General features: G+C 40.9%; 1 protein-coding gene across 2 annotated transcripts in view; it reads right to left on the reverse strand.

Annotated features, from left to right (window-relative positions):
- Positions 1-24,263, reverse strand: part of RSPO2 (R-spondin 2) — a 100,434-nt gene extending 76,171 nt beyond the window's left edge. For both annotated transcript variants that reach the window (XM_014879368.2, XM_088178277.1), the window contains exon 1: positions 23,976-24,263. In XM_014879368.2, coding sequence (XP_014734854.1) covers positions 23,976-24,069 — 94 coding nt within the window. In that variant the 5' untranslated portion in view covers positions 24,070-24,263. The remainder of the gene's footprint in view (positions 1-23,975) is intronic.
- Between the last annotated feature and the right edge of the window lie 3,095 nt (positions 24,264-27,358).

Raw genomic sequence — 27,358 nt, forward strand, 5'->3', positions numbered from 1 at the left:
CATCTGAACATGGGGCATGCTTTGAAAAGAAGAATGAAATGCTCTGAATATGACTTTGAGAGGGTCAACTATGTATAGTAAAACAGTTCCTTTCAAAGTCAGTCTACTTTGGGGTTTTTTTTAAAGTTTAACATTTCATGGAATTGATAATTCAATATGAAAGAGATTTTGAATGAAATTATTTTTATATTTACTAGTTCTTCAAAAGAATCTTGAAAAAGACAATTATTATATGCTTGTTTTGTAAAATTTTTAATTTTGATACCTTAACCAAACACAGCAAGAACTTCAACAGTATGCAGTAACTCCCTTGTATGTGCTCACACACTTACAAATATACAATACTCTGAAAAGCACAAATTTTAATTTAAAAGCAGATTATTAGCTTCCTGTCTACACCCTTCTAATAGAGCCATGGCCTTTGTTTTCTACCAAAGCATGCTTATCTCATTAGTGTACACCTATGTGAACACCCAAAAATCCTGCAACCAAATTCCACAGGCAGTTCCTGCCAGCCCCCTAGAAGATATGTTGGTACGACTGGGCAGTTTTGATCCACAGGGCAGCAGACGAGATAGGAGAAGCAGAATGTCCTGATGTGATGCGGGTGTGCACATTTCTCACCAGGGGGGCAAATGAAGGAGGGCAAATTGTTATAGTTTTTAACATGCTTCTCATGGGAATATTGATCAAGAACCCAGTAATCTGATTTTCAATATGAAAGAAGTGACTAGGCCAGGCAGCACACATGTACAGTCACTGGGTTTGGAAATATTCCTAAGCATAAACACAATTTTTTGAGGGAAGAGGGAAAGGAGATGCAGGTGATCCATCAACCATTTAAATAATGTGGCTCTAGGCTAGCTACCCATTAGTACCTTAGCTATTTATAACTTAGAATTTATAAATATCACTGTTTTATTAAAATGCTTAACCATGAAATGCCTTTTAAGAAATAGTTATTAACATTTCTATACCACGACTTATCACAAGAAGATTGCATTCTGTGTTGCTAGATACCTCTACTATCCTAATCTTTATTCTGAAAAAGCATAAACTAAATTATGCATTGAAATGATTGTTTTAAAATGCAAGAGATGTATTAGAAGTGCTGCTGCTTGTTCAAAATTATTTCTTCCTCATGAGCAAGGATATTGCATTTCAGTTTCCAGGAATTTAAAGGGACAATGCAGCCAACACTGATGCCTGTTCATTGTAGCAATATAAACTATATTCCTGTTAGTTTGAATCCATTAATGAATTAATCTTTGTCAGAAGAGTGTCTATAAAGGAGGTTCTTAAAAGACCCCAAGGACATTATAGCACTGATGGTTTACCATTATGTGGTATAACAAAGTTTTACTTAACCAGTTCTAAAAGCAGACATATGGAGTCCATTAAACCCTTCTCTTTTTTGTGGTGTAATTCTGAATGGCTGTATTATACTACTTATTTAAAATATGGATTGTAACTTCCACCAACAATTAATAAGAGTTCTACACAGTGCATGTAATTTATAAGATGCACAAACTTTGTCCATCAGCACCTAAAACTTAAACACTCTTGAGAACTGCATTTCAGTTAACTGTTAGAAATAGAAGATTAATATGATGAGATCTAGGTAACTTTGAAACTAATTAAGTCAGGGACACACAATTTAGTTGCTGTTAAAGTCAACAAATAGGTGCTTCTCCTGTAAATCCCCTGATACTTTGAATAGTTTTGGGTTTATCTTTTTTTTTTAATGTATACATTGTTGTCTTCTGTCACACATGCATAATCATTCTCCACCACAATATTCCCAAGTAAGGAATTTACATTTACTTCTTAAATAAACATTTTTAAAAAAGAATCTCACATATGAAACTAATCAACTCAACTGATTTCTCTTCCACAATAAAAACTCCCTTCTTCACTATTCCTTCCACTTGGTGCCATATTCTGCTGCCTTACATTAGCATTATCTTTTACCACCTTTTTTTCCTTATTTATACTCTTTAGGACTTCCTGATTAAAGTATTTAGGCCTTGATTTTGCACATGGTTCCTGAATTCAGTGGCATTCATCACAGACCTACAAAAAACCTTGCATTATATCTTAGTTCATGATAAGGGCTACAATAAAAAAACCCAAGAGGCAAGGAACAAAGTGCACAGTTAAGATTCAAGGGACTATGTTCTTGTAATGCACCCTACCCAAATAAAGAACAGCATGGAAGTAAAGTGTAAGAAATATTTAGAAAAATATAGCTGCACTGCAGTTGTATGCATATATATATATATGGACTGTCAATCAAAATGTATGTCAACCAAAATCACAGCAGGGGGTAACTAAAAAAGGTAAGCACAGGAAAACTTCCTTATCTTTGTTCATCCCTTTATTGCTGAGAAATGTAGTTAAAATGCTAAGATTTAGTAAATTGCTCAAGTAGTTAAGAAGGAATACTTTCAGTCATAAATGGAAGCAAAGGAACTCACTCCCCTGTTACTGACAACTACAAATTTTCGAGTCCATATGACCACCAAATTCAACTTAACATACGTTAAATACCAAGAAGTTTGAGCTTTTGCTACAAATTCTAAGAGAATCTGAAAGTCCACAAACAAAAAATCTCACACAGATGCTGGCCATTAGAAGTAGATACATTGAAGAAAACAGGAGGGAATAAAAGACCACACATTCCCGGCACTGGAACAGGTTTCCCAGAGAAGTTATGGGCGCCCCATCCCTGGAATCCTTCAAGACCAGGGTGGATGGAGCTCTGAGCAACTTGGTCTACTGAAAGGTGTCCCTGCCCATGGCAGGGAGTTAAACTAGATTATCTTTGAGGTCCCTTCCAATCCAAGCCATTCCATGATTCTATGATTTAAGACTGACTGTTCTCCTCACGTGCCAACCTGCAGCCTGTGAAGTGTTACAAGGCCACAAAGATGAGAATGTGCAAGGCTCTTTACTGGGCAGATCCACATCCCACTGAGCCCATCCATCATCTGCCCAAGATCAGGTGATCATATCCTGGAAGATGTTGGTGGTTAATACACATCAGCTTCTGTTAAACACTACAAACACAGCTAGACTTAGTTGAATGTAAGATTCTCAATTAAATGTTTAAACCATACTATCACCTGCAACTTCACAGCAACACGTTTGCAGCTTTTTTGTTCCTGTTTTGGCCTCATTGGCTTATCCTGAATGGGAAAGAGAAAGATCCTCTCCACATGAACTCAAGAAAATACTTTCCTTTGAAAACCAGCTCTTACACTTTATCTCCTTTCTCCAGTTATGAAACTATGGATACTTCATAGAGCAATCATATAACCAAGAATTAACAATCAAATATAACACACGGCAAATATTCTCAGATGAGTCACTGTACTCTCTACATTCTTGATTTGTTGGTTTCTTGGCTGAACAATCATCAGCTAATTACTGGTCTATCTATAGAACACCAAAATAGTTACATCTGCTCAGACACAGCCACGAAGTAAAGAAAAGATTTCTCATTTCATACTTGAGTTGAAATGAAAGTGTACATAATGATAGTTTTCAAGAGATCTCATTACAACTTTGCTTCAGCTGTTCCCATTTTTTGACACAAGTATGTCCTTTATGTTTTTGAGAGGACTGCACAGCTCCATTAACTAATGCCATAACCCTACCTTCAGGGTACTCTCCCGGCTCTTGTAATGCATTTGAGCAGATTTGGGTTCCTCAGTTCAGTATCTGGAAAATTCCAATAGATCAGGTAACATTACAAAAACAATCTTTCTACAGAACACTGGGCAAGACTTTTTTCATCTTTTTCATCCCACATACATAAAGTGAGCAAGGAATAATATCAAATGTAAGCATGGCTGTTTACTGGTCTTTTAGACATGAAAGCCTACCTGGTGGACAGGACAGAGCTGACCACCGTACAGCAGCCTGGGATTCATAGCAAAGATCTCTGCATCCAGGAAAGTTTCTGGAGTGTCCTTCACTGCATCAGCAAGCTGTTAAAATCATCATTGTATCAACACAGAAATGTATCTCTCCCTACTGACAGTCGCTCAAATGGCGAATTAGGAAAGAGTACTTGCCAAAAAGGCAACTGGCTGTTGTTCAAGGAAAACAATGCAACATGGACAACAGGCAGGCAAGTCTTGCTGCAACAGCAGCTTTTAAAAGTAGCAGGGGGAAAAAAAAAAAAAGAAAATTAAACTTTTTCTGAGGGCTCTCATCTTTTTTTAAGGAACTGTAAGAGGAATATCTGCTACTGTTACAGCTACAGGTAGGGCTGCTGGTGGATATTAAGTTTCCAATTATTTGTTACAACACAGCTGAGAGCAATTAGACAGTTTACACATGACTGGTAGGAGCCCAGCGCACATTATGTGGACCATCAGGTCCTGCAGCCTAAACACAATTCTTGATTTAATGGATAAATGAATTTTGCTAAACCACTTCAAATAGAGGAATGTTTTCTGAATCTGTGTGCAGGCTGTTAATATAGTCCTATGAAGTCTCATTCCAAAGGGATCACAGCACACTTTGTCAGATCCAATAAAAACTGCACCCCAAAATCCCATACCAATGAATTTGGTACTGTTTTCTGGGGCTGCTTCTAAGCTTCTAGACTGACGTCTTGTTTGGCAATTATTTTTCTTTTCACTGAATGATACTTTCTATGGCAGTTGTCTGCTTTTCATGAAAAAGGGTTTTTTATCCTATTTCTCTGCCAAACCTTGACCACCAATAGAAAGAACCATTTTGTTTTTCTCCACCAAGCATTGTTTTTCTATATTCCGTGCTGTGGAAGCATAGCATTCTTGGTCCTAAAGGAGAGGATAAAGAGAAGGACAAAATAAAGCTACAGATTCATTGTATCTCTTATTGCTCAATTTTGCCAGTGCCATGGAACTTGTCTGATTCTTACAAAAGCTGTTAATGAAAATCTGAAATTTCTGCTATACTGTCTTGTAAGAGAAAGGAAATAATATAGCAGCACACTAATGCAATACACTAATTTTGCTGCATTATTAAAACAGTAAATAATTGACTTATTTATTTGGTGATTTCAAAAGAATGTCTCTTCCATTTACAAAAGGACTGTTCTTTCACTTATGCAAATGTACTAAAAGTCTGTCTGGCTTGGAAGTCAACACACAGAAATGTCTTCAGGGCAAACTCCATCGAGCAGAAAGGGAAACTTTACCAAAAAAACATGATGACTTTTAGCATAAACAATACAAATCTCCACAGCACACAAGGGGTTTGATGTATTATGGGCAAAAGAACCTATTTCAGGAGAACAGGACCATTTATGGACTTCAAAACCTTTTGAAGCATCACAAATCACCATTGTAAACAGTTGTGTGAGAGGGCAGTCTGGTCCTGGGGCACCCAATAGAGAGATGCAAGTGGGGTCCAGCAAGGAGCTTGAGGCTCCTCAGTGTTGGAGTGGAGGCAGTGGCTGAGCTGAGCCCTTTCTGATCCTGCCCTGTGCCAGAGGAAGGGCCTGTCCATTGCACAGCAGAGCAAGTGCTGAGGACAGTTTGCCTCCTGGGGCAATCCAGTTTCACAGAGTGGGACTTCTGGAGGAGTGAACAAGCTCTTGAAAGCAGCTGTGAGGTGTGAGTCCAACCCCCACAGTTTGTGCACCATGTGGGAGCTTGAATTGATTCAATCTGCCAAAGATGATCTAAAAAGGGGTCCAAGCTCTCTTTGGCACCAAATGAAAAGTTTGTAAAGGTTGGTCAATGTTGGTCATGTTTCCAAGCTCTCCTGTTGAGGCCATGGCAGATGAGACAGAAAAAGGCTGGGGAGCTGCTGGACAATGGCTTACACAGGGACATCCAAGCCAGTGCAGAAATGTATACAGTTTAGCAACAGAAATGGAAGAATCACTAATACCAATGATAGCATGCATATTTCTTGTAGCCATTGTAAAGAATTGATACTGGATGCTCAGGGAAGCATTTGAGTCCCCATCCCTGCAGGTATTTAGAAAACATGTGGATGGAGTGTTTAGGGGTGTAGTTTAATTCTGGACAGGGCAGTGATGGATTAACAACTTCACTCACTGATCTTAGAGGCCTTTTCCAAGGCGAATGACTTCATGATTCAATTATATAATGACGACTCTTGATCAATATTCTTTCACATTTCTCAAGCAGAAGTCAATATCTTGACAATCCAAGAGGAAAATAGTGCATGGGAAAATTAAAACTGTTCAAAAGACTTTCAAAGCTTCCTTTCCATGTGCATGCTCCCCACAGATAAGTTACACACATTCCAGTGTAGAGGCCACTGTTTGGAGGCTGATTTTCCCCACTGAGCAACTCATTTACTGGCAGCTGAGACCATTACCATCACCTCCAAACTCCTCATAGTAGATGCTATGGTGTCATTGGGAATTCGTTCTTTCTCACCTTTTAAATGATCTGTGCAACTCTCAGATTAAATTTGGGAAGGAAAACACTAAAAGAACCCATACTAAAAGATCATGGTAAAATAGAACAGCTTGGATTTACTGCTTCATCGACTAGAATTATTTTTATTATTATTCCCAGTGTAAAAATGTAGCCCCTCTCATAACTGAGGGGTCTTCTTCTTCTGTAAGATTTACTGATGAATTCTTCACATATTCTTTAGTTTGTCTTGTTTCTTGCTTCGATGAAGAATACTGAGCTGAAGGTAATAAAGGTACTGGCTCTGTCTATTTAAGCTGTGTCCAGCCAGATGCAACAGGCATATAATATCAAACAGTTGAAATTTCTTAAGGTATTTTGCTCTTAACCCCAACACAAACTAATAGCAGATGAGCCTTGTCAACAATTTGCTAGTTGTTTAGTACACTCCAACTATCATGTTCTAGACTGCACACTACATATCTGGTTGGCATTAAAGTACGTAATGAAGAACATATTTGCATCCTGTATTTTTCCAATTTTAATCACTATATTACAGGCTTAACAGGCTTACAGTTCATGTCAGGACCCAAATTGTTCTAATAAAATATGAAGCATTTATCTACTGAGAGGCTGAAAAGAGCAAAGTTTTTTTATTGCCAAGTCTGAAACAATGCTAACTAGAGTGTGTGTTACTTAATCTCATTCATGCCCATAAGATTTTACATGCTAAGACGAAGCTGAGTAAATAAAATTCAGAAACTTGAAGGAAATCCCATTCTCTTATTTTTTTATTGAGCATTATTAACAAGCTTGGCTCAGTACTGGAAATAGCCTGTTTTCCAGCTCACTTCAGCTATATCTAAGGCATCTAAGGCTTCATTATAATCTTTATGTAAGACATGAAAACTACTGGGCAAATAAGCAAAGGAGAACAGTCCTACCAGAATCCAGGGAAAGTAGTGGATTAGCAAAGCTTCTTCACAAACACATTCAACTCTTACAATATTTCATCTGACACTTGTAAATCAATGGTGATATTCTCATTCCACCCAGGTCAAGATGCGATGAATAATTCATCTCCTAGGGCCAGAATTCTCCCTGTATCTTTGCCCTATGGAACTTACAGAGCAATTTAAGTAAATTGAGATGCTATGCTCTAAAGTCCAAGTATGAGATTCTGACCATTGTGTTGCTTCTAGTAGGAAAGCTTCCAAAAAACATGTTAGATAGAGGCACTAAAAGAAGAAAATATGTATTGCTAAGGAACAGATCTTCCAAGGTACAAATATGCGACAAAAGAAAAAAGGCATGTAGCAGAATGCAAACAAATTAAAATACTAGACAACAGAATTGAGTTTATTTCTCAGACGTGCAGCATCTTCACCATTCTAGAGCTGCTGCAAGACTATGCAAGGAGCAAATGTCCCATTTTTCAGAAAATGAAAGGTGAATGTAGAACATTTTCTGAAAAACTTCATCAAGGTCACATATATTGAGAATCAGGAAATGAAAGAATACTTTCTGTGCATATGAGAGAGTTCTTTATCACTGCATTCATTCTGCTCTAAATATCTAGCAAAATTGAACACAATCGTTGCAAAACTATAATTCATAGAACTCTTAAAAAACTCAAATTACTAGATTTAAAAACTTCCAAAATCCCTACAAAGTTATATTCCAAGACAAAAATAAACCAATGAAACCACTTTCAACATGGACATTTTTTTTGGATGTTGGGAGACAAGAAGGTGGTATTTCAAATAAATATGGAATGTTCAGCAAAATGCTTTGAGAAAAAGCTGGATTTTCAGGCAAACAAAAGATTTATAGACACTTGGACAAACAGTGAAGGAAGAATAAATGTTATTTATGCTGACATAGCTGCACACGGCTGAGAAGAGGAGCAGCAAAACCAGTTTAACTAGAAAGGGAAAGGTAGAAGAGCAGAATAGGTGTCTTTAGACGCAGTGGAGAAACACTGGATTGAAAAATTAGAACCCTGAAAATATGAAAGTTTGATTTAGTATTTGATAAGTATTGATTTAGAAAAAGATATATTAAAAAGGCAAATCAAACTGAATGTTTCCATGCTACAAAAACCCACACTTAGCTGCAAGACATCTCTCTAATTCAATCCAACGTCACTGAGCTTTACATCCTGCTTGTATTTGCCACATTCAAAACATCCACCAAATATTCTGTCATCCTCCCTGTTGTCAACTCCAGGCACCAGAGTCTGAGACTTCAAAGATGATGGACCAGACTTAGAAATCTTGAACTAGAACAGATGGAGCATACTTGCTTTTCAGATACATGTAGCTATCTCCACATTTCGCAGGAATACTATTAAAAATTAAATTAAATGTACTAGCTGCTGTATTTCAGATGCACTTGAATCACAGCAGGCTGGGTGTCATCCTGGAAAAATGATACTTAATGACTACAGGACTTCTTTTAAATTCCAATGAGAATTCACTCATAAAGAAGATAAAAATGTGTTACATTTACCTGTGTACTCTGAGTGCTGACCATTCAGTACATTTCAAGCTGAAATCAGAACTAGCATTTGTCAAGGGCCTATGGATTTTTTTTTCCATAATTCCATTGAAATGCAAATACAGTCTTAAAAACAGACAGATCATATGTTTCTAAAACACCAAAAGCTACTTGGCTGACATTACACAGATTATGTTTGCAATGTGAATAATGAGAGACTGGAGAATTAAAGAAAAGATAGTAGAAGCTCTGAAGAGGCAAAGACAAAAATTATATCTCCTTCTCTTATATTCTTAATACAAGAAATACACATTTCTTAATTTTGAGAATACCTTAATTTTTTAAAGCTCTGTTTCCAATTTCAGATAAGGTAAATTTAGTGAGGTGTTCAGCTTAGTAACTCTAACTGTGGGCCTCCTAAAGACATCTTAATTTCATAACCCGTTTCTCAGGTATCTGATAACATAGTTACTTCAGTTTGGAAGGAATTAGAACAAACTGGGGTTTTTTTCCACTAATACATAAATTCAAGTCAGTCTACTGGAAATACCTACCTGCAATTGAAGAGCTCCATTCTTTGTATCTGAAAGTTTAGATGTCAGGATAAAACCCATGTAAATACTTTCAGATACTTACCTAACAATGAAAACAGGCAGTAGTAGTTTCTGCACCCTGCAGAGCACTGATGTAGAGTCACAGAGATTTTGCTGTCTCAGTTCTGATAGACATGAGAGCACAGAAGTCTTCACATCAGATAGAGCCAGCACTTTCTAAAGCTCCTCATTGTCATGAATGCAATGCTCTCATGCTGGTATGTGCTCAGTAAATAAACTTGGAGGCAGGAAACTTCTTTATGTGCTTATTATCCTTCATAACAACCATATAAATGCCTAGAGATTAACACTCTAGGACCTGTTAGCCACGCATATCACTGATATAATTTAAACTGCACTGTGATAAAACACTACACTCTACTCCAGAGGTACTGGGGCACAGAAGGGAAAGAGACTTGCAGTGCCTGCTTAAGCTGCTCAATATTTATTTCAGAAAAACAGAGAAAAAAAACCTTGTAGACACACACGCAAAAATCCGTTATGGGGTGGTGAGGTAGAAGAATCTGGTTTTAAACATACTGACCAGCTCTGTTGGTAAGAGAACCAGGCACCTTGGATTCAAATTTCATGCTCTCACCACTAAACCACAATCCCTGCAGAGCATTTAAGTAAAGCTGTAAAATGGAACATCAAACAGCAAATGCAAAGCTCTAGGATGTACTTGAATATTATCAAGAGCATTCAACTAATCAGATTTCTTCTTAGCTAAACACACATAAACAAAAGAAAAATTATTGCACACAGTAGAATATCATGGGGATCTCTACATGATTACTGTAATGACAGTTTCTGTTACAAACGAAGAATGAATGACAAAAACAAGAAACAAACACAATAACAAGTAGTGATAACTATGTTTGTGGCTAAACAAAATGGTTAAATCTTAGTCAGAGTTTCATAATTTAGTGGTATGAGATGTAAATGCAAAAGAAGGTTAACTCTAAATAGTTCTAACATTAAATCATTGCAATATAAGTCTCTTGAGAGACATGCTATTCCTCCACAGCACTGCATTTCATTGTGTGCTTTTTCTCACTACGTATCCACCAGACTTAACTGTGACTTAAGGTATTTTTAAGATCAAGCTCAGAATGTCACATGCTATGCTGAACCCCTAAAATATAGAGTCATTTGCCATTTTGTGTAGAAAAGGAAACTTTGCAACAAAAATTTTACATGGAAATTTTTATATTGAGCAGAAGCATGCCTCGCTCCAGCAGCAGCCAATGCTTGAGAGGAAGGTATCAGAAACCTCTGGTTGGTAAAGGCAAATTCATCTCCCAGTTAAGAGTAGATATAAACTTGAGTATCACAGACTGGGAATAGAAACACAAGACTAAGTAATTCCTCTAAAACATAATCTTAATAAGAAAATTTGTCTTTTTTTATTGCTATCTAAAAGCATTACCTATTTTACCATTCAATAGTCAAACTTCAGATTTAGGAGGAATGGCTATAGGGGCCTGCTTTGGTGAATATCTGTTCTAGTTACATGATGTTGGCACAGTCAGTCATTTAACTTTCTTCAACTCCTATCCCAATGCTGTAGCAGACTTTAGCAAAAGGAGAACATCACTTGTGACTTGTTTTTTCAGATGTACTAAGCATCCCCAGTTGTCATTCTCTTCTATTTTATTTTGTAACCCCAGGACTCCATTTCCACAACTACAAGAGACATCCATCACTTCAGAGAAGTGCACAGGAAAGCATCCTGAGCACTCTAAAGCACTCTCGTGAAACAGAAGAACACATGATTTTCAAAGACATAATCACAGTAATCATGTTATTAAGAATAAGGTCACTGGGTTTTCTAACACCACATAAGCAGAAAGCAAATACCATGGTGGATGAAGTACCACTGCTACTAACTACTCCACTGGGTCTTCTCTAGGAATTTGAAATGTCAGTGCATGTATTTTTTTTTTTAAGCTGTCCACATCTATGGATATGAACTACACCTGTAGCTGCTTATCTGCTAGAGTGTATACACTGAGCTCCCAGCAAAGATAAAAGCAACAGAATGCAGATGAAAAAAATGTTGACTTTAGTAATTAGAAAAAGCCAGCTGCAGCTAATAAGGAGAAGGAATGTTAAACTGAGACCTTTCTATTTTCTTTTTTAAACTTACTACAGCTGAGACACAGAAGCCAAGTAAATCACTGGACTCTATGACCGCTGGTAGAGAACTGTGCACAGAAAAACTACTGTAGTTGATCTGCTAGGAGCACAAGCCCTAAATGGAGGTCTTCATTCAGGTCAAGCATTGGCAAATTCTAATCCTTCTCAGGTGATATTACATGTATGCGACCACATCAAGTTGATCTCTTCAAATATTTTCCTTCCTCTCCTCCTTAAGCCTTCCAGAGTGTGTTTAAGTACCACAGACTAATGTTATTTTACCCAATGAGCCTCATGCTACATCAGGCTCAATATGCAATAGTTTCACTTAGTGCCTGCTTAGAAAGCTATTAGAGAAAAGTCCTCTTCCAAAGCTGAAATAAACCCCCACATATTGATGCCATTGCTAATTACAATAACTGAAATAAAAGTTGAAAGCAGCAAGACTTTTTCCAGGAGTCTGATGAAAGAGTTAAAGTAATTAAAGAGTTCTCAAATATAGCATCAGCAAATTGGCAGCAATATCCCAGAGCAAGCACCATCTTAGGAATATCCACTACGCCTGAGACAGACCAACATCACCCCCAGGTTTACAACAAAATGAGGGAGATCAGAGTTAGGTCTAGTATCTTAATTATTACATCCACAGTGCACTCTTTGGCATCTGTAAATATTTACGAGAAGAAAAATGGGGGAGCAAGGAACTCATGGGATGCAAAATTAGCATGACAGAGAATCTTTTTATGACAACCTGTACTATGGCTAAATACCAAGAAGATGCTCTGGGTTGATTTTAGTACTACAACGACATTAAGGGGATTGCAACTGCACATGATTCTGTCACTTATCCTAAGGATTCCTAAAGGGAATGGACTGATTCCTCTCCACAGCTGGCTATTACTAAAAAGAAAATAGCAGGCTCAAGATAGGTACCCAGTACTTTTCCAAACCATCTTTCACAGAATGGCTGAAGTTGGAAGGAAGTTTCTGATGCTGAAAGGAACCATTTGGTCCGATTATCCTGTTCAAGTAGGGCCAGACAAATGCAGCTGTCAGGACACGTGGATAACTTTTGATTATCTCCAAGAGGTTACACAACCTCTCTGGACAACACATGCCAATCCTCAGTGACCTGCCCTGTAAAAAAGTCTTTCCTGATGTTCAGGGGTACCTCCCATGTTTCAGTTTGTGCTCTTGCTTCTTGTTCTGCCACTGAGCACCAGGGAAGAGCCTGGCCCTGACCTAATTCACCCTCCCTTTCAACTACATTGATGAGAACCCCTTTGTGCCCTCTCTGAGCTGAACAGTCCCAGCTCTTCAACCATTCATCACAGAAGAGACGCTCCAGTCCCTTAATGGTTTTTGCTGTCCTTTGTTGAACTCTCTCTAGTACTGGGGAGCCCAGAGAAGGACACAGCATTCAGCTGTGCTTCACCATTGCTGGCTAAAGGGGAATGATCACCTGCTGGTGATCCAGACCACCGTGAGCCTTCCCATGTGAGCAGCACGGGAGCATTGCTGGCTCTGGTTCAGCACAGCATCCACCGTGCCCCCAGGGCCCTTTCTGCCAAGCTGCTTTCCTGCTGATTGCCCCCCAGCTCAGAGTGCTGTGTGGGGTTGTTCTTTCCCAGCTGCAGGGCTTTGCATTTCTTGTTGAACTATATGGGGTTCCTTTTGATTTCTCCAGCTTATTGAGATCCCCTGGATTGGGGGTATTTTCCAGAATACTGCTGGCCCTAGATGCAAATAGCAAGGAACTTTTAGGGAAAAAAAAAAAAAGCATTCAGTATTATCCTCCTTTTGTACTCAAAGTTGAGCAAAACTCGATTCCCTTTAACACAATACACAAGTCTCTATATTGGGTTGCAGACACCATGCAAAAGAGATGGATAGAGACTTCTAGCGTGAATGCATAACAATTAGAGAAAAATTATCTTTCTTGCTCAAAGAGATACAGATGAGGCTGAAGACTAATCTGAAATGGAGGAAATAATTTTTTTCTGCAAGTACATGCCCTCAACACAGAGGGGCTACATAATCCAGTGAATATGGAGAATCAAAACTAGAGATCAGATACCCAACTTTGTCCCAAACCACTAATAAAAAGTGGTTTATGTCTCTTCTTCCTCTCCGTGGGTCAGTTTTGTTTACTGAACCCTCCAAAAGGAGTATATATATTTTTTTACTACTCCACATCTGTAGAGCACCAGAGACAGATGTTATGTAGAATTACAGGTTCTGTTCACTTAAATATAAGATTTTGCAGATTTGCTCCTCAGTTTCACACCACACATTTTACATCAAAGCAGGTCAGTTTTCTATTTATGCAAAAATCTATTAAAAAAACAAATAAACCGCCCCCCCCCAAAAAAGTCAAAAATTGGAGTCAAAGTAAGCTTTACAGAAAAAAAAATAATAAAAAAAGTTACTTTAAACACTACAAAAATTATTGGATATTCCTTTCATTCTAATTCCTAATTACAGCCATAAGCTTTTCCTAAAACTGAATTCCAAAACAACTTGGAAGGCTACAGAGGAAATTCAGCAGACTCTGAGACTAATAAAAGAATTATGATAAGCACTTGTAATTATGCAGTTTCATTATAGCTAAAAAGAGAAGCCATGACCCAGTGTCATCTCAGCATCAGCAAGGATGCTGCACTCCAGCATTCTGCAGTAGTGCTGTAAGAAATAGAGCTAAAAGCCAAAGCAACCATCTAGAAGCACCACTTCAATTAGATGATGACATTATTTATGTCCCTACTGCCATACTATTAACATTTCACACTGGAAAGCTGCTTAGCATTGACAGAAAAGAGGGATTTATTTTCTGTTATTTTCATTGACGTATATATATACAGGTAGAAAGACTAACAATGAAAGCAATCCATCTGACATCTTGAAGGTACCCTCTTACCAGGAAGGCAGAATTCCCAACACTGAACCATGTCAGGTAAAACCAAACAATGTATAATAATGATTGCACCCATGTACAATCAATATTTGCTGAACAACTTTAAAAAGACCAAGATAGATGCAGGCAGGCCAGGCATATTTTGCATGGACCAGGCAAGGAACTTAAGCTGAAGAATTGTCCTGCTACAGGACAGGAGTAGATCAGAACAGCAAAGGCACACAGCTACCCTACTCCAAAAGGTGCCTTGCCTCAGATGTCCCTCAGAATGTCAGTTTTCCTTCCACTAAACAAAATAAGGGAGAGAACACTGACCATTTTGGAGAAGATAGGAAACCAAATTTAGAGGTAAAATCACCTCCTGAGAATGTTCCTGGCGAAAATAGAACACGTAACCTGACACCAAGAGATAAATAAGCAAACTCTCTGTGAAGCACTCTTTAGGTTTAGGTTTCTTGCAAGAGCGAAGCATCTCAGATCATAGGCTAGTTGTATTTCACAATAATTGCTAAAAGCTTTAAGCAAACTAAAACCAGCAGCTGCTGTATTGTGCTGTGAACACAACCTAATGCACCTCGTGTGCATCACAGTGACTGTGCCAAGTTACAGTTACTCTTGCTGAGTCAAAACTGAATCCAAGCCCATCCCATTGTGAGTGTGCACTGTGTAAACTGAGATGTAAACCAGGTCTGAACTAGCTCATATGAAGGGCCAAAGAACATGTCTGCTATAGGAATGGAATCCAGGATAGATTTCTGGTTTCTGCTCTGGTAACCTTAGTTCAGAGGCTGTCATCTAAGCAGGGCCAACACTACAGGGCCCCACCTCAGCTCATCCATTTCAATATAGATAAAGCAAAAGATAATGGAACCTTAGTGCCCATTCAAAAGAGTGTCAGCCACATGCTTGACAGTGGAAACACTGTGTAAGTTGGAAAGTTTATAATAAAAACACATGGTACCTACTAAAATTTTTGGGTCATTCCAGAAAGAAGAAAGAGTGAATCAGTAACATCTATCTTTACTAAACAAAATTGCTGTTTCAGTTGTTTCCATCTTGCCCATAAAGTTTTAGTATAGTCAAAATGGGTGTTGTCAGTGCTGCTATACACGTGCAGATGAATCTGTGCATGCACAACAGCCATTTGTCTGATGTGGCTAGTCTGGGGTTTTTTTGGTATTCCAAAGGTGGCAACCATACGGCTGAGAAAACCATACATTACTGCAGAGTATATGTTTGTGTGCAACATATTTCAGCCATCATTTCAACTCAAAAAAGAAAATGTGCTTGGATCAGGAAGTTTATATTTCATGGCAGCACTGCAATTCTCTAACGCAAATACACTTGTCCCTTTGCAATGTAAAAGCAGTACAAGTATCTTCCAAGATAAAAAGGCACAAACACTGTCTTCATTGCTGCACATAGTCTACTTTGGAGTTAGCACTCATGCAACTGTCCAGTGATTAATAAAAACACCAAACTAAAAGCCAATATCACAAACAATACTTCTCTTCCATGTCCCTTCCTCCATCTCACTACATCTATGTTTGGGTCTAGTTTTCATCAAGACAGAGAAAATCTTGACAATTCTCACAAAAAATATAGACAAAAGTTTCTGCAAGGTAAATTTGAGACTCAGTCCCTAAACCATATGCTTTTGATTATTTTTAGATTTAAATCCTAGAGAGAAAAAAATATTTTTACAAACAGAATCACAGTAGAATTACTTTCATGATATTTTGGATCTGTGTTAACTATACATAAGATTTGCCATTATCCTCATCAAATAATACACATAACTCCACTGAAAGTGGGGGGGGAGGGATGTTTGGAACAAAATTACGCAACTGCACACCTCTTCTAAATTTTCTGTGTGTCTGTAATTGCTTACATTGCCTAAGTTAGCCTTATGACCATCCCATGGAATCAACAAAAGAAGGAAAGGAGACAACATTTCCTCATAAAAGGACAAAATCTTAGAGATACATCAAGCACTTGGCTCTACTGAAATTTGTACTTCAAAAATAAATACATAACAGATTAATTACTGAAACAAAGAACATGAAGGTTTTTTTGTACTTCTCACCGGATCTTAACAGATGGGATCTTAAAAATCACCCACTGATCACGAAATCAAGGTACCTCAAATGCTAACTACTTCTCTGCTTTCCCATAAAAATTAATCTCTTCCCCACACAATAGCTCTATTCCTTTTTTTATATCCTTTTGCATTTCACAGTTTGCACATTCAAGTCCACAAACGAGAAAATTTCAGAAAATTTAACTGCCAATCTTTTGTATGCTGCCTCTTAAAAAGAAATTTTAAGCTAAAATTTGAAATTAAGTAACAAGCGCTTGCATCAAAATAGGATAAGATTAAAGCAGAGCTATATAAGTTCACTGGAGTGTTTCATTCAAGGGTATTTAGGTAGATTGTCTCAAACACAAGGACAGGACAGTGATCTCTACACATCCAGAAGATGCTGGCAGCTGCTCCATGGACCACAGCTTGGCAGACAAAGGTCAGAAATACATGTAGCTGTTTGAAATCAAAGAGCTAAGACATAGAAACCCCAAGGTAAGGACATACAACTAAAGTCTCAAATCCTTTTAGGCTCAGAGGAAGAGCTACAGAGGAAAATATCGTTTAAATCCATCATTTCACAGGAGCTACACTTGTCATCTCTGTTCCATGTTCAGAACATGGGTTTCACACCAATTAAGAAGTTTGAAATAGTATTATGCATAAATACCAGTTTCTTGTAATTCCTCCATCCCACCCATCCCTCTCACTGCAGAAACTCCATTGGAAAGGTGACATTAGAGTGTTGGCAAACTTAGGCTTTCACTCTTGCCTCCCCTGTGCTTGACACTGTGTTGCATCACCCGCTGCCTTTGTGGGGCAGAGACCAACACCCTGATCCCTTTCAACCTCATTTCTCCTCAGAGTTTTGAAAAGTATTAGCGAAAATGGACAGGAACCAAATAGAGAGAGAATAAAATGACACAACTAGAATTCAAATCAGCCTCACAAGTGACCTTACTGCTCCCAGATATGCAAAGATCAACAAGTGCAGCACTAAAGTCTGATCAGTAAATGGTTTTCATGGATGGAGCTGCCTGGACAAAGACATGGTGTAGGCATGAAAGAGAGCTCTGCATCTGCCTTATGGTGCTCACAAGCAAGATCTAATTGACACTGTGACACCTCAGTTCCTAAGATGTATTAGTTAAAATCCAAGTATCAAAAAGTGGTATAAAGCCTATTCCACTCTCTACACCAAAAATCACTTGGGAACAGGTTTAAACCCACCACTACTGTCCCAAAATGTGATAGGTTTTCTCCTCTTGCACAAAATTACTTTGTAGCACTACACTGACACCAAAGCATTACATCTGCTAAACACGTACTACAAATACAATGAGTATACAAACCATGGCAGCACCTAATTTCAGTGTCTAAAGCAGGCCATGATGAAAGGATCAAGCTGTTACATTTGTGCATTATCAACAGCCAACACATATGAAGTCATGCTTTTCACTAAGAAAAGGATTAGCAAATACTTGGAGCCTAGACAAATACAGAAGGTTCTCCAACTGTGCCTGAACAAAACTTTGAGGTGAAAAGAAAGGGCATGCTTGAAGAATTGAATTTATTAAAAAATACCTGAAACTCAATCTCTAATACAGGAGAGAATAGAACTTTCAGGGACTGTATCTGTTAAGAGCCACACCAACATTTAATTTTAATATAGGTGGTGGATCCTTTCTCACTGGGGGTGGATTTCAGTTTAGTTCAGGGGCTAACACTGAAGACGTACAGTTGAACTACACCTCAATTACTGATAGAGGTAAGTAATCAAGTAATCTCATACTTATTTAGGGGTATGCTGTACCTGATCAAAGGCACCTACCATAGGATGAGTTAAATTGTACCTACAGTTTGATGGACTGCACCAATTAGCACTACATCAGTTATAAAAAAAATATAGACCTTCATGTTCCAGATAGTTACCTGTAGTCACATGAATCACATCCCAGAACTCAAAATCAAGGATGCATTTTTGGAAAGGATGTTATGGTGAGATATATGCTTTCAAGTTGGAAGTACAGTAAGCTGGGCAATATTTTCAGCCTGTGATGATCTGCACGTTTGACTAGACAATCCCTCTAGTTAGCTAAAGCTTTTGGTATTAAAAAATAGCTAGATGATCAGAAATGAAATGCAGATCTCCATGAGATAGTCAGAGTCTTGGCAGAAAGAGCAAGAGAAAGAAAAAACCCAACAAAGGAACAGCCCATTTTTAAAATTTCTTTATTCTCTGGATTTTGATAGAAAGTGGAAGAGGCGCTTGCTACCTTTTAAATAATTACATATTTTCCAAATTTTTAAAGGCAGCTTATGTAAACAACACTATGCTAACATACTTTAACAGTAATTATGCTGGCCTGTATATTGTAAATGACACATTGAATTGAGAAACTGCATTCTTGCTGTCATCACGATAATGTCCCTATATTAGTGTAAAAACTTACTTTCAGTATCTATCCTGTGTTTTGAGCTGCTTTAGTGAGAATCTTCAACCAAGCCTCATAAAATGTGTATCCCCTCCATCCCCCAAAAGGCAAAAATATACAATTAAGTTGACCAAGCATACAAATCTAAGCTCTTTATCATAGTGTAAATCTTACTGCAGTTTTTAACACAAAAGCATGCACACAGACTTCAAGGTCTGATCAGGCACACCCATGGAGTCCAGCATCCTTACCCCACGTGACCTATAATGGAACATAAAGGGATGGATACAGGCAAGGAAAAGCATACACACACCCCAACACTCTGCCAGAACATGCTCCCCATTTCTAGCTTCTCCAATAACAGATCTTGGGACACCCAAAGGTGTCAAATGCACAGGACCTGTCCCAAGGTATCCTGCCCAGAGTCTGGTTGCTAAAGAGATTCACATATGTACCAAGCCCAGAAGTATATATTTTAAATATTATAAGCAGCACTAAAAACCGACTTTGGGAAGCTGAGTCAAACACTTAAACTTAGATGCCTGTTTTGACATCTAATTGGTGGTGAATCCTGCTCTTGGTGTTTTGAGCATTCTCCTGCAAATATTCACAGTCCATTTGAGCACTGCTTATCCTCTGTAACACTGCATCATTAGCTAGTTCAGTATTCATTCACACAAATTTTGATTTCTGGCAATTTAAGAAGCTTCCTCAGACATAGCCAATAATATGTGTAAATAGCCAAAGGTTAAAAGTTTAAACTTTTCAATGTTTGCAGCGCTAGGCTATTCTAACTGCTGTTGTAACAATGTATGTATACAGAATGAATAGCAACTATCCTAAGTACAGGCCTGAGGAACAGAAACTACACTCCAACGCATTTCTCCTGGTCATGAGTGCCTGGAAAATAACCACTTGTGTTAGCATATCTCAGTTCTTTTACAGGTTCTGATACAACTGTTCAATGTCACACCTAAGGAAAAAAAAAGTATCTCAAAATAGAGCTTCCACATAGGATTTTAAGTCTTAACCCACAGATAAAAAGTTAACTCTCCTTCAAACATAAAACATGTTTCAACCTCAAAAAGAGGAGAATAGAATAGCTAATAATAGCTAAAATGTTTGGATAATGCTAGACAATTAAAAGTCATGTAGTATAACCTCTTTTGAGATAAATTACTCTTTAGGGGCTAGTACAGTCCTTGTAAAAGTAGATGTGGTATTTATTTCAGTCAAGTATTTCCAACATAGGTGATTTGAGCATTAAGGAAAAAGAAACTATCTTTCCCAAAGTCTGACCATACAATCCAGCTGAGATGGGTTCCAAGCTTATCCCAGGTTAGGAAAGCTAAATCACAATCTCCAATACCCAAGCAGGCTTTTCTTCTAGTTGAAAATCCATATAACAGCTTCCTATAATAACAACAGGTTTGTGGTCAAGATTCCCATCTTACATTAAGTTGATAAAGATTTAATTGACATAATTTGGAACCCAGTGACCATGTCCCTCCATAAATGCATATTCTTCAATAAATATTGTGCACAAAGCTATATTGAGGTCTGAGAAACATTTGGGAAATTTCCTGCCCCAGGTATTCCTCTTGTTTCCATCTGTGGGTATTTTACCATCACCACTGTCACTCATTCACTCATTGCCACAGGTATTCCACCTTGATGTGCCTCTAACAGAGTGTAAGCATCTAGGAGATAAGTATCCACCTTAGCTGTCATGACACTCCATGAATAGGAACTAAATGGAAAGACACGTATTTTACAGCCACAGGTTTGGAGTTCTTGGATATAAACAACTTCTGTTATAATTATGTAAATGCTTCCCATTCACATTTTTTTATCATTCTAACACTGGTCTTACCAACTGTAGAGAGCCTCTCTATAGACTCTTAAGTCTTCCCATCAATGCAGGCAATATGCTATCATATTGACTTTTTTCCCTTAGGTATTTTGTTAACATCTGTTTTTTGATGGTTGTTTCTAATGATCCCTATATTCTCTTCTGTCAAAACTTTTGCAGAATACCATCATGCCATCCAGTAAGCCAGCCTGAGATTCTTCATTTCTATGTACCCCCAGTTTGACTTGTGGAACTATTTGGAAAAGTTATTTTCATTATATCTCAAAGGGAAAACCACTGGTCCTCCATGCACCTTGTGAAATTCAGTGAAATGTTAAGACATGAAGCTGTCCATCTTATACTGACTGCTAAAGAGAAATCTGAAAAAGAAATAAAAATTTTCATTGAAGAAGGCTTACAAGAGAAAAAAAATCAAGTCATACAATTCAACAAGGAAAGATTAGGCTAAACCAGCCATGATGTTACACCACTGAGCTTTAAGCTATGTAACCCTTAAATAGGTTTTCAAATATCTTCTGTGGGGAAGGCAAAAGGGCTATAACTACCTGCTCAGGGCAGTGACTTCCAGAGGGAGAATTTGGTGGGGTGTTTTAAGAAAAGTAAGGTTCTGTTCTGAGCAACTATGCAAAGCAATATTCTAATGAGCTGAAAAAGTAACTAAGAGGAGCAGTGGAATAAGTAGAACCTGTTGATTGCTACATATTTATCAAAAAACTTTAGTGAAGTGACATTGACTAACAAAACACAAACCAATGCAAGGTAGGAAATACTTTGTAAACTCTACTTTATTATTCTGCTTCTACTGCAGTGTGGTAAACCTTGATTTGGGAAAGGGTTGCAAGCAGATGGTGAATGAAGAATCCTGGGAACCTCTCCTCAAATTTACTTAAGTCTTCTTTACTAGAGTATTCTACATCAGCAACAAATCCACACAAGCTCCAATACAGGCACATATAGTTAGAGTTTATTGTACATTTAGCTGCTTAAAAAAAAAAAAAAAGCAGCTACACATTATATTTGCCCATAATTCTAGACTAAATGCAATTGATTCCTACCACACAGGAGACTTAATCTATGCCAAAAATTGTATTTCATTAAGAAAACGATATTATGGAGCATCTGAGATCATGTAACAGACAAAATAGAATGCCAGAGAAATTTTAACTGCCAGTACCCCACAGTGACTGCCTGATTATTTGCAGATGGGATATGGAAAAATTGTGAAATTATTGGAATTTTGGGTCCTGTACGAAAGCATTACTTCAGACTGGATGTGTCATGGCAAATATCTATTATAATTTGAATACATTCTTAGATTGTCCTTTCCGTGCTTAGAAATGGCTATGCTTACTTCTTTAGACTTATTAACTGAAAAAGACTGCATTCTTCAAAGACCAAAACAAAACCCTTAGGTGATAGCACAAAACAGTGCCAGTAAGTCAACTGTCAATACTGATCGTATTTATCCAATAATTAAACTAAAAACTAATTTAAATCAATCTCTTTTGGAAAAGCCAACTGTTCAACAAGCACAACAATTGGTCTAGGATCAATCAGTGAACATGAGATCAATTAAAACCAGCTTAAGTTTTTGTAGGAGGACAATTCACACAACTTGAGTTAGATGTCTATTCATTTCAGTACTCCCACAATGCAGCCCTTAAGCTCTGTTGTAAAGCAGAAATACCACTATCACCCTCCGCTGTCTAGCCAGCACTCTAAGTAGTTCCACATTTAATTAAAGACACAGTATACCCTTTGTTAGCACAGATAGTCTGGTCACTTTAAAGGACTGCTATCGTTTTAGCCACACACACATAAATTAAACTCTGGAAACCATCTGTTGAAAAACCACCAAAACCAAACTGCCTCACAATTTTATTTGTACCTACTCTGAAGGTGATATATGCATGAAAGTGCAAACTATTTTCTTCTCACCGTTTTATTACTGCTTGTAGCAGTTTAACACTGGAGATGTTAAGTCCCTCCCCTTCCAAATAATACCACTAAAACTGCAATTCTTTCAGAAATGTGGATTTCTCAGCAGCTTGAGCCACCTGATTTTCAACTAACTTTAGAAATGAGAGGGGCATTCATGGCCGAGACGGTAACAGGAAAAGGGACAGAAAAATAATTCGGAATATGTGGATAATAAAAACGTTTTATAATAAGGTGAACAACCTCCCCACCACTCAAAAAAAAAAAAAAAAAAAAAGAAGTAAAAGAGAAACAGCCGAAGCCTCGGCCAGGCTGCCAGCCGGAAAGCGCTGCAGTAACCTCTCCGTCCACACGGGAGCTGTACTGGCACATTGCACCGCTCCGGCTCCCCAAGCTCCGGCATCCCGACACCAGCGTTTAGGGAAACCAATGAAGCCCCAACGCACCGTTTGTGTCTTTTCCTTAAAGGGATCTGCACGTTTCCAGCAAAGCTGACGGCACAGAACTCCACTGAGCGCTGGGCTCTCCCGGCGGCCCGGCCCCGCGGGAGCGGCACGGCGATGCCGGAGGATGGAAGGGGAGAAAAGCTGCCTCGAAACGTCTGCGGAAAGCAGCCTCAGAGTCCGTCCCATGGACACGCCACTCTTAACTGCGCGGGCTAACAGCGATCTCCCGTGAGCCGCTGGACGAGGAGCGACGGCGACATCAGCGATGTCCCCTGCCCGCCACGGCCCCTGCCGCGGGGGCAGCTCCCAGCGAGACCCCGGCCCCGCGGTGAGGACACGCCGTGGGGCCGGGGGCCGTGCCCCTACTGCTCGACGTTCGCGTCCCCGGCAGCCCCGGGCTCCGGCTGGTTCTTTCCCATCGGAGCTCACGCCCACGCCGCTCCTCCTGCTCCCGGTTCGACCTCGGCAGCAGGACGGCGGCGAGCAGCCCCGCGGAGCGGTCGCCACGCCGGCACGGCCCCGCGGCCCCGGGATCGCCCCCGCAGCCGCCCCACGTGCCGGCCCGGTGCCCGCGGAGCCGGAGCGGGGCTCACCTGCCCGAGAGCGGCCCTTCCTTCCCCGCTCCGCTCCCGCAGCTGCCCCGGGTGAGCAGCCAGCGACACTCACCTCTCTTGCTGCGTCTCCAGCGGCCAGGCTGGCAGTGGCCGTAATCCATGCAGTTCAGGATGATCAAGGCAAAGGAGAAGAGGCGAAACTGCATCCTGGGCCGCTGGGGTGGGCAGCCTCCTCCGGCGGCAGCGAGGGGCGGCGAGGCCAGCGGCGTGCGGGGCGAGGAGGGGCCGGCGGAGGGTCGCGGGGCAGCGGCTGCCGCTGGGGACCGCAGGAGTTTAAACGCCTCTTGCCGCCCCTCTCCGGCGCTGCGAACTCACCGCCCCTTCCAGCATCTCCGCTGCACTGCAGGGAGAGAGAGGTGAAAAGCTCGGACCCGGCTCTCCTGGTCTTCCCCTGCTCTGGCTCTCCCCAAAAAACAGACAGAGAAAAATCACAACCCGGGTTCGGGCAGGAGCGGGGCGGAGGAGCGGAGTCACCGAGAGCCCCGAGCCTGTCCCAGAGCAGCGGGCGAGCGCTGCCGCCGGCCCCCGCACGCCCCGGGACGGGCTGTCAGCCGGGGGACAGCGCTATTTATCCCGGCGCGGGGCGCTCCCCGCCCACACGCGCTCAGGTCGCGGCTCGGCGGGGCGAAGCCGTCCCCCCCCTACCTCCCGCGGCCGCCCCGTCCCGCCGCCGGGTCCCGAGCGCGGCTCCGGCTCCGCGCCGCGGGGCAGCCCCAGGCGGGCCGCCGGGCTCGGCGGGGCGGGCGGCGGGGGCTCCCGGGCACATGCAGGCGGTGTCCGCGCCGGGCCCCCGGCCGCCCGCCGCCGTCCGCTGCTTTTATGCGGCGGGGCCGTGCGGGCTCCGCGGGGATGCGCGGGGCCGCGGTACGTGGGTGGTGCCGGGCCCCGGCCCTCCCGCCGCCCAGCCCTGGCGCCGCCCGCCTCCGCCGGGCCCTAACGCCAGCCGGCCCCAGAGCCGCTGATGCTTTTGCCTGGAGGCTCTTCCTCCGCGGGCTTCTCCCTGTACCCGCAAAGCGACCTCGTCCTTTCTCTTTCTCTGCCCTGCTTAAAGCCTGGGGAAACCTAGTTCTCCTCACTTCTCGCCCTGTTCTTTCTTTTTTTTTTTTTTTTTTTTTTTTCCCTTTTCGTTTCTTCTTGATAATTATGTCTTTCAACCCTAGATTTAAGACCTTGATTGATTTATTCCCCCCACCCCTCCCCCGCTTTCCTTCTGGCTTCCTAAAGTCTGATCTCACACGCTTTAAAGTCTGTTCCTTGAAACACTTTCATTGTCTTGGCGAGATGGCTCTAGAAGTCCTGAAGTGTGACTTCAGTAAGTGACGTGTACTGGTTTCTAGCCACATCTCTACCTGGCAAAGGCATTGTAAAGCTAGTAAAATGGGAGTCCCAATGGTACAGATAAGGAAGGCTGAAACATGGGGGAAGCCAAGAGTTTCCAAGTGAATGCAGTTTTGGTACAGGAAGGTCTGTTAATTCCTCTTAACATCCACTACACTGACTCCGCAGTGCAATTTCTCTCTCTGCTGCTCACTCACAGCCTGTTCCCCAGCGCTGCGGCTCTGGCCAGACCGTGACTCTTTGCTTGTGGTGCTCGTCCCGTTGTGCCTGACCAGACGAGCCCCGTAGGACCCGGGACTCTATGGAGCAGGTGCAAAAGCTGGGAGGCAGCATGGATCTGGTACAGCTGGTGCAAGACAGGTCTAATAAACCCAGCTGGATCCAGGATAGTGGCTGGGTCTGTGCTGGGTGTTTCTGCTCCTCCTTCTTGCCCCCCTCCCCCCTAGACTCCACGCCAATAATTCTGGTGCTGAAATACCTGAGCTGCCTCGGGATGGAGCCAGCTAGGTTCTCACAAAAGCAGATGTACTCTTTTCACAGCAGAGCTGGCCATAGAAAGCATAACTGCATTCGTGTGGCACTGTGCCTGAGCTAATATATCGTGTTAGACCCAAGCTGGCTTTTCATCCATGGCCTGAACAATCTAACCACACATAAGTGAAGTCTGGCTGTATAATGTTTGCCATACTATCCTGAGACCTCAGAATTTTTGACTGCATTTACTGTATAATATTTCTCTGGAGCAGAAAAGTATCAGTATCATCAGTTTCCATACTGAAGACTGACTTACAAAGAGGGTAAATAACTTGCCTGAAATCAAAAGGGGTGTATGAGACTGACTTGAGCTTCCCAAGCTCTCAGATATTTCTGTAATCCCTATGCTGCTCTTCTTCATATTTTTCTAGTCTATAGTAGTAGCACTACACTAGTTTAATCACTAGCATAAAATACAAAGATTTTTTAAAGTCACAGTACATCCCTAATCCCTACTGCAAGTTTGCAAAAGACACCAAGCTGAGTGATGCAGCTTATCAGGGTTGAGGGTGGTCCCCAACAATTTTTTTTAGGGTTCTCAGATATTTAGGGTGAAAGTGGCAAAACAGAAGAAGAGCAGTACCACGACCATGGCTTAGCAACATAAAACACTTTAATAACAGTGAAAGTAAAAGTGGGACAAGGCCCAAAAATCCAAATACAGCAACCAAGGGGATAAGGTCTCTTTAGGAGCCAGTGGTCGAAGACAAGGATTAAGGGAGGTCCAGGGTTTAAACAGGGGTAGGAGAGGAGGTGGAGTTGAAATAGGGTCCAATGCGTACAGGGGAAAGTGGTGCAGAGGTGGGACGAGTGGAAGCAGGGTCCAATGGGATAGGTGTTGTGGAACAATGCACCGAGGGCCAATGGGAACACAAGGAAGGGAGAACATTCTGGATGTGGGAGTGGTGGTAATTGACTAATAAATTAGATATTAACATGGGCAATCCCATAACTCTTTGGGAACTTTTCTCGAGGGCCACCACAACTTAAACAAATGCTTTCCACGGTCTAGGCTTGGGATACAAGTCTTCTGCAGTGATGGTTGCCTGACCTGGTGTCCCAGTCAGGCTGACTCCCACAGCAGCTGACATACCTGAAGGATGAGATCCATCCAGAGGGACCTGGACAAGCTGAAGAAGTGGCCACATGGGAATCTCATAAGGCTTAACAAGACAAAGTGCAAGGTGCCGCACCTGGATTGGGGCAACTCCCAGCACCAATACAAGAGCAGCCCTGCCCAGAAGGACCTGGGGGTGCTGGCAGATAAGAGGCTGGACATGACCCAGCAATTTGTGCTTGCAGCCCTGTGTTGGTTTGAAAGTAAAACCAGTGCGAGACTCCAAGTCAGTAATACAATTTAATAGGAGAAAAGAGAAAAAAAATAAAATACATGCAATAATATAATAGAAACAACCACCAACACAGTCAGAAATACAACCTGACACCCTGTCAGTCCGGGTGTTGGTAGCAGTCCGTATAAATGGTGGCTGCAGTCCTCCTGGATGACAGATGTGGTTCTGTTGAAGCAGTGCTCCTGTAGAAGGTGCAGTTTTCCTCCGAAGA

This window comes from Sturnus vulgaris, chromosome 1, assembly GCF_052056855.1.
Source record: "Sturnus vulgaris isolate bStuVul1 chromosome 1, bStuVul1.hap1, whole genome shotgun sequence".
Taxonomy (NCBI): domain Eukaryota; kingdom Metazoa; phylum Chordata; class Aves; order Passeriformes; family Sturnidae; genus Sturnus; species Sturnus vulgaris.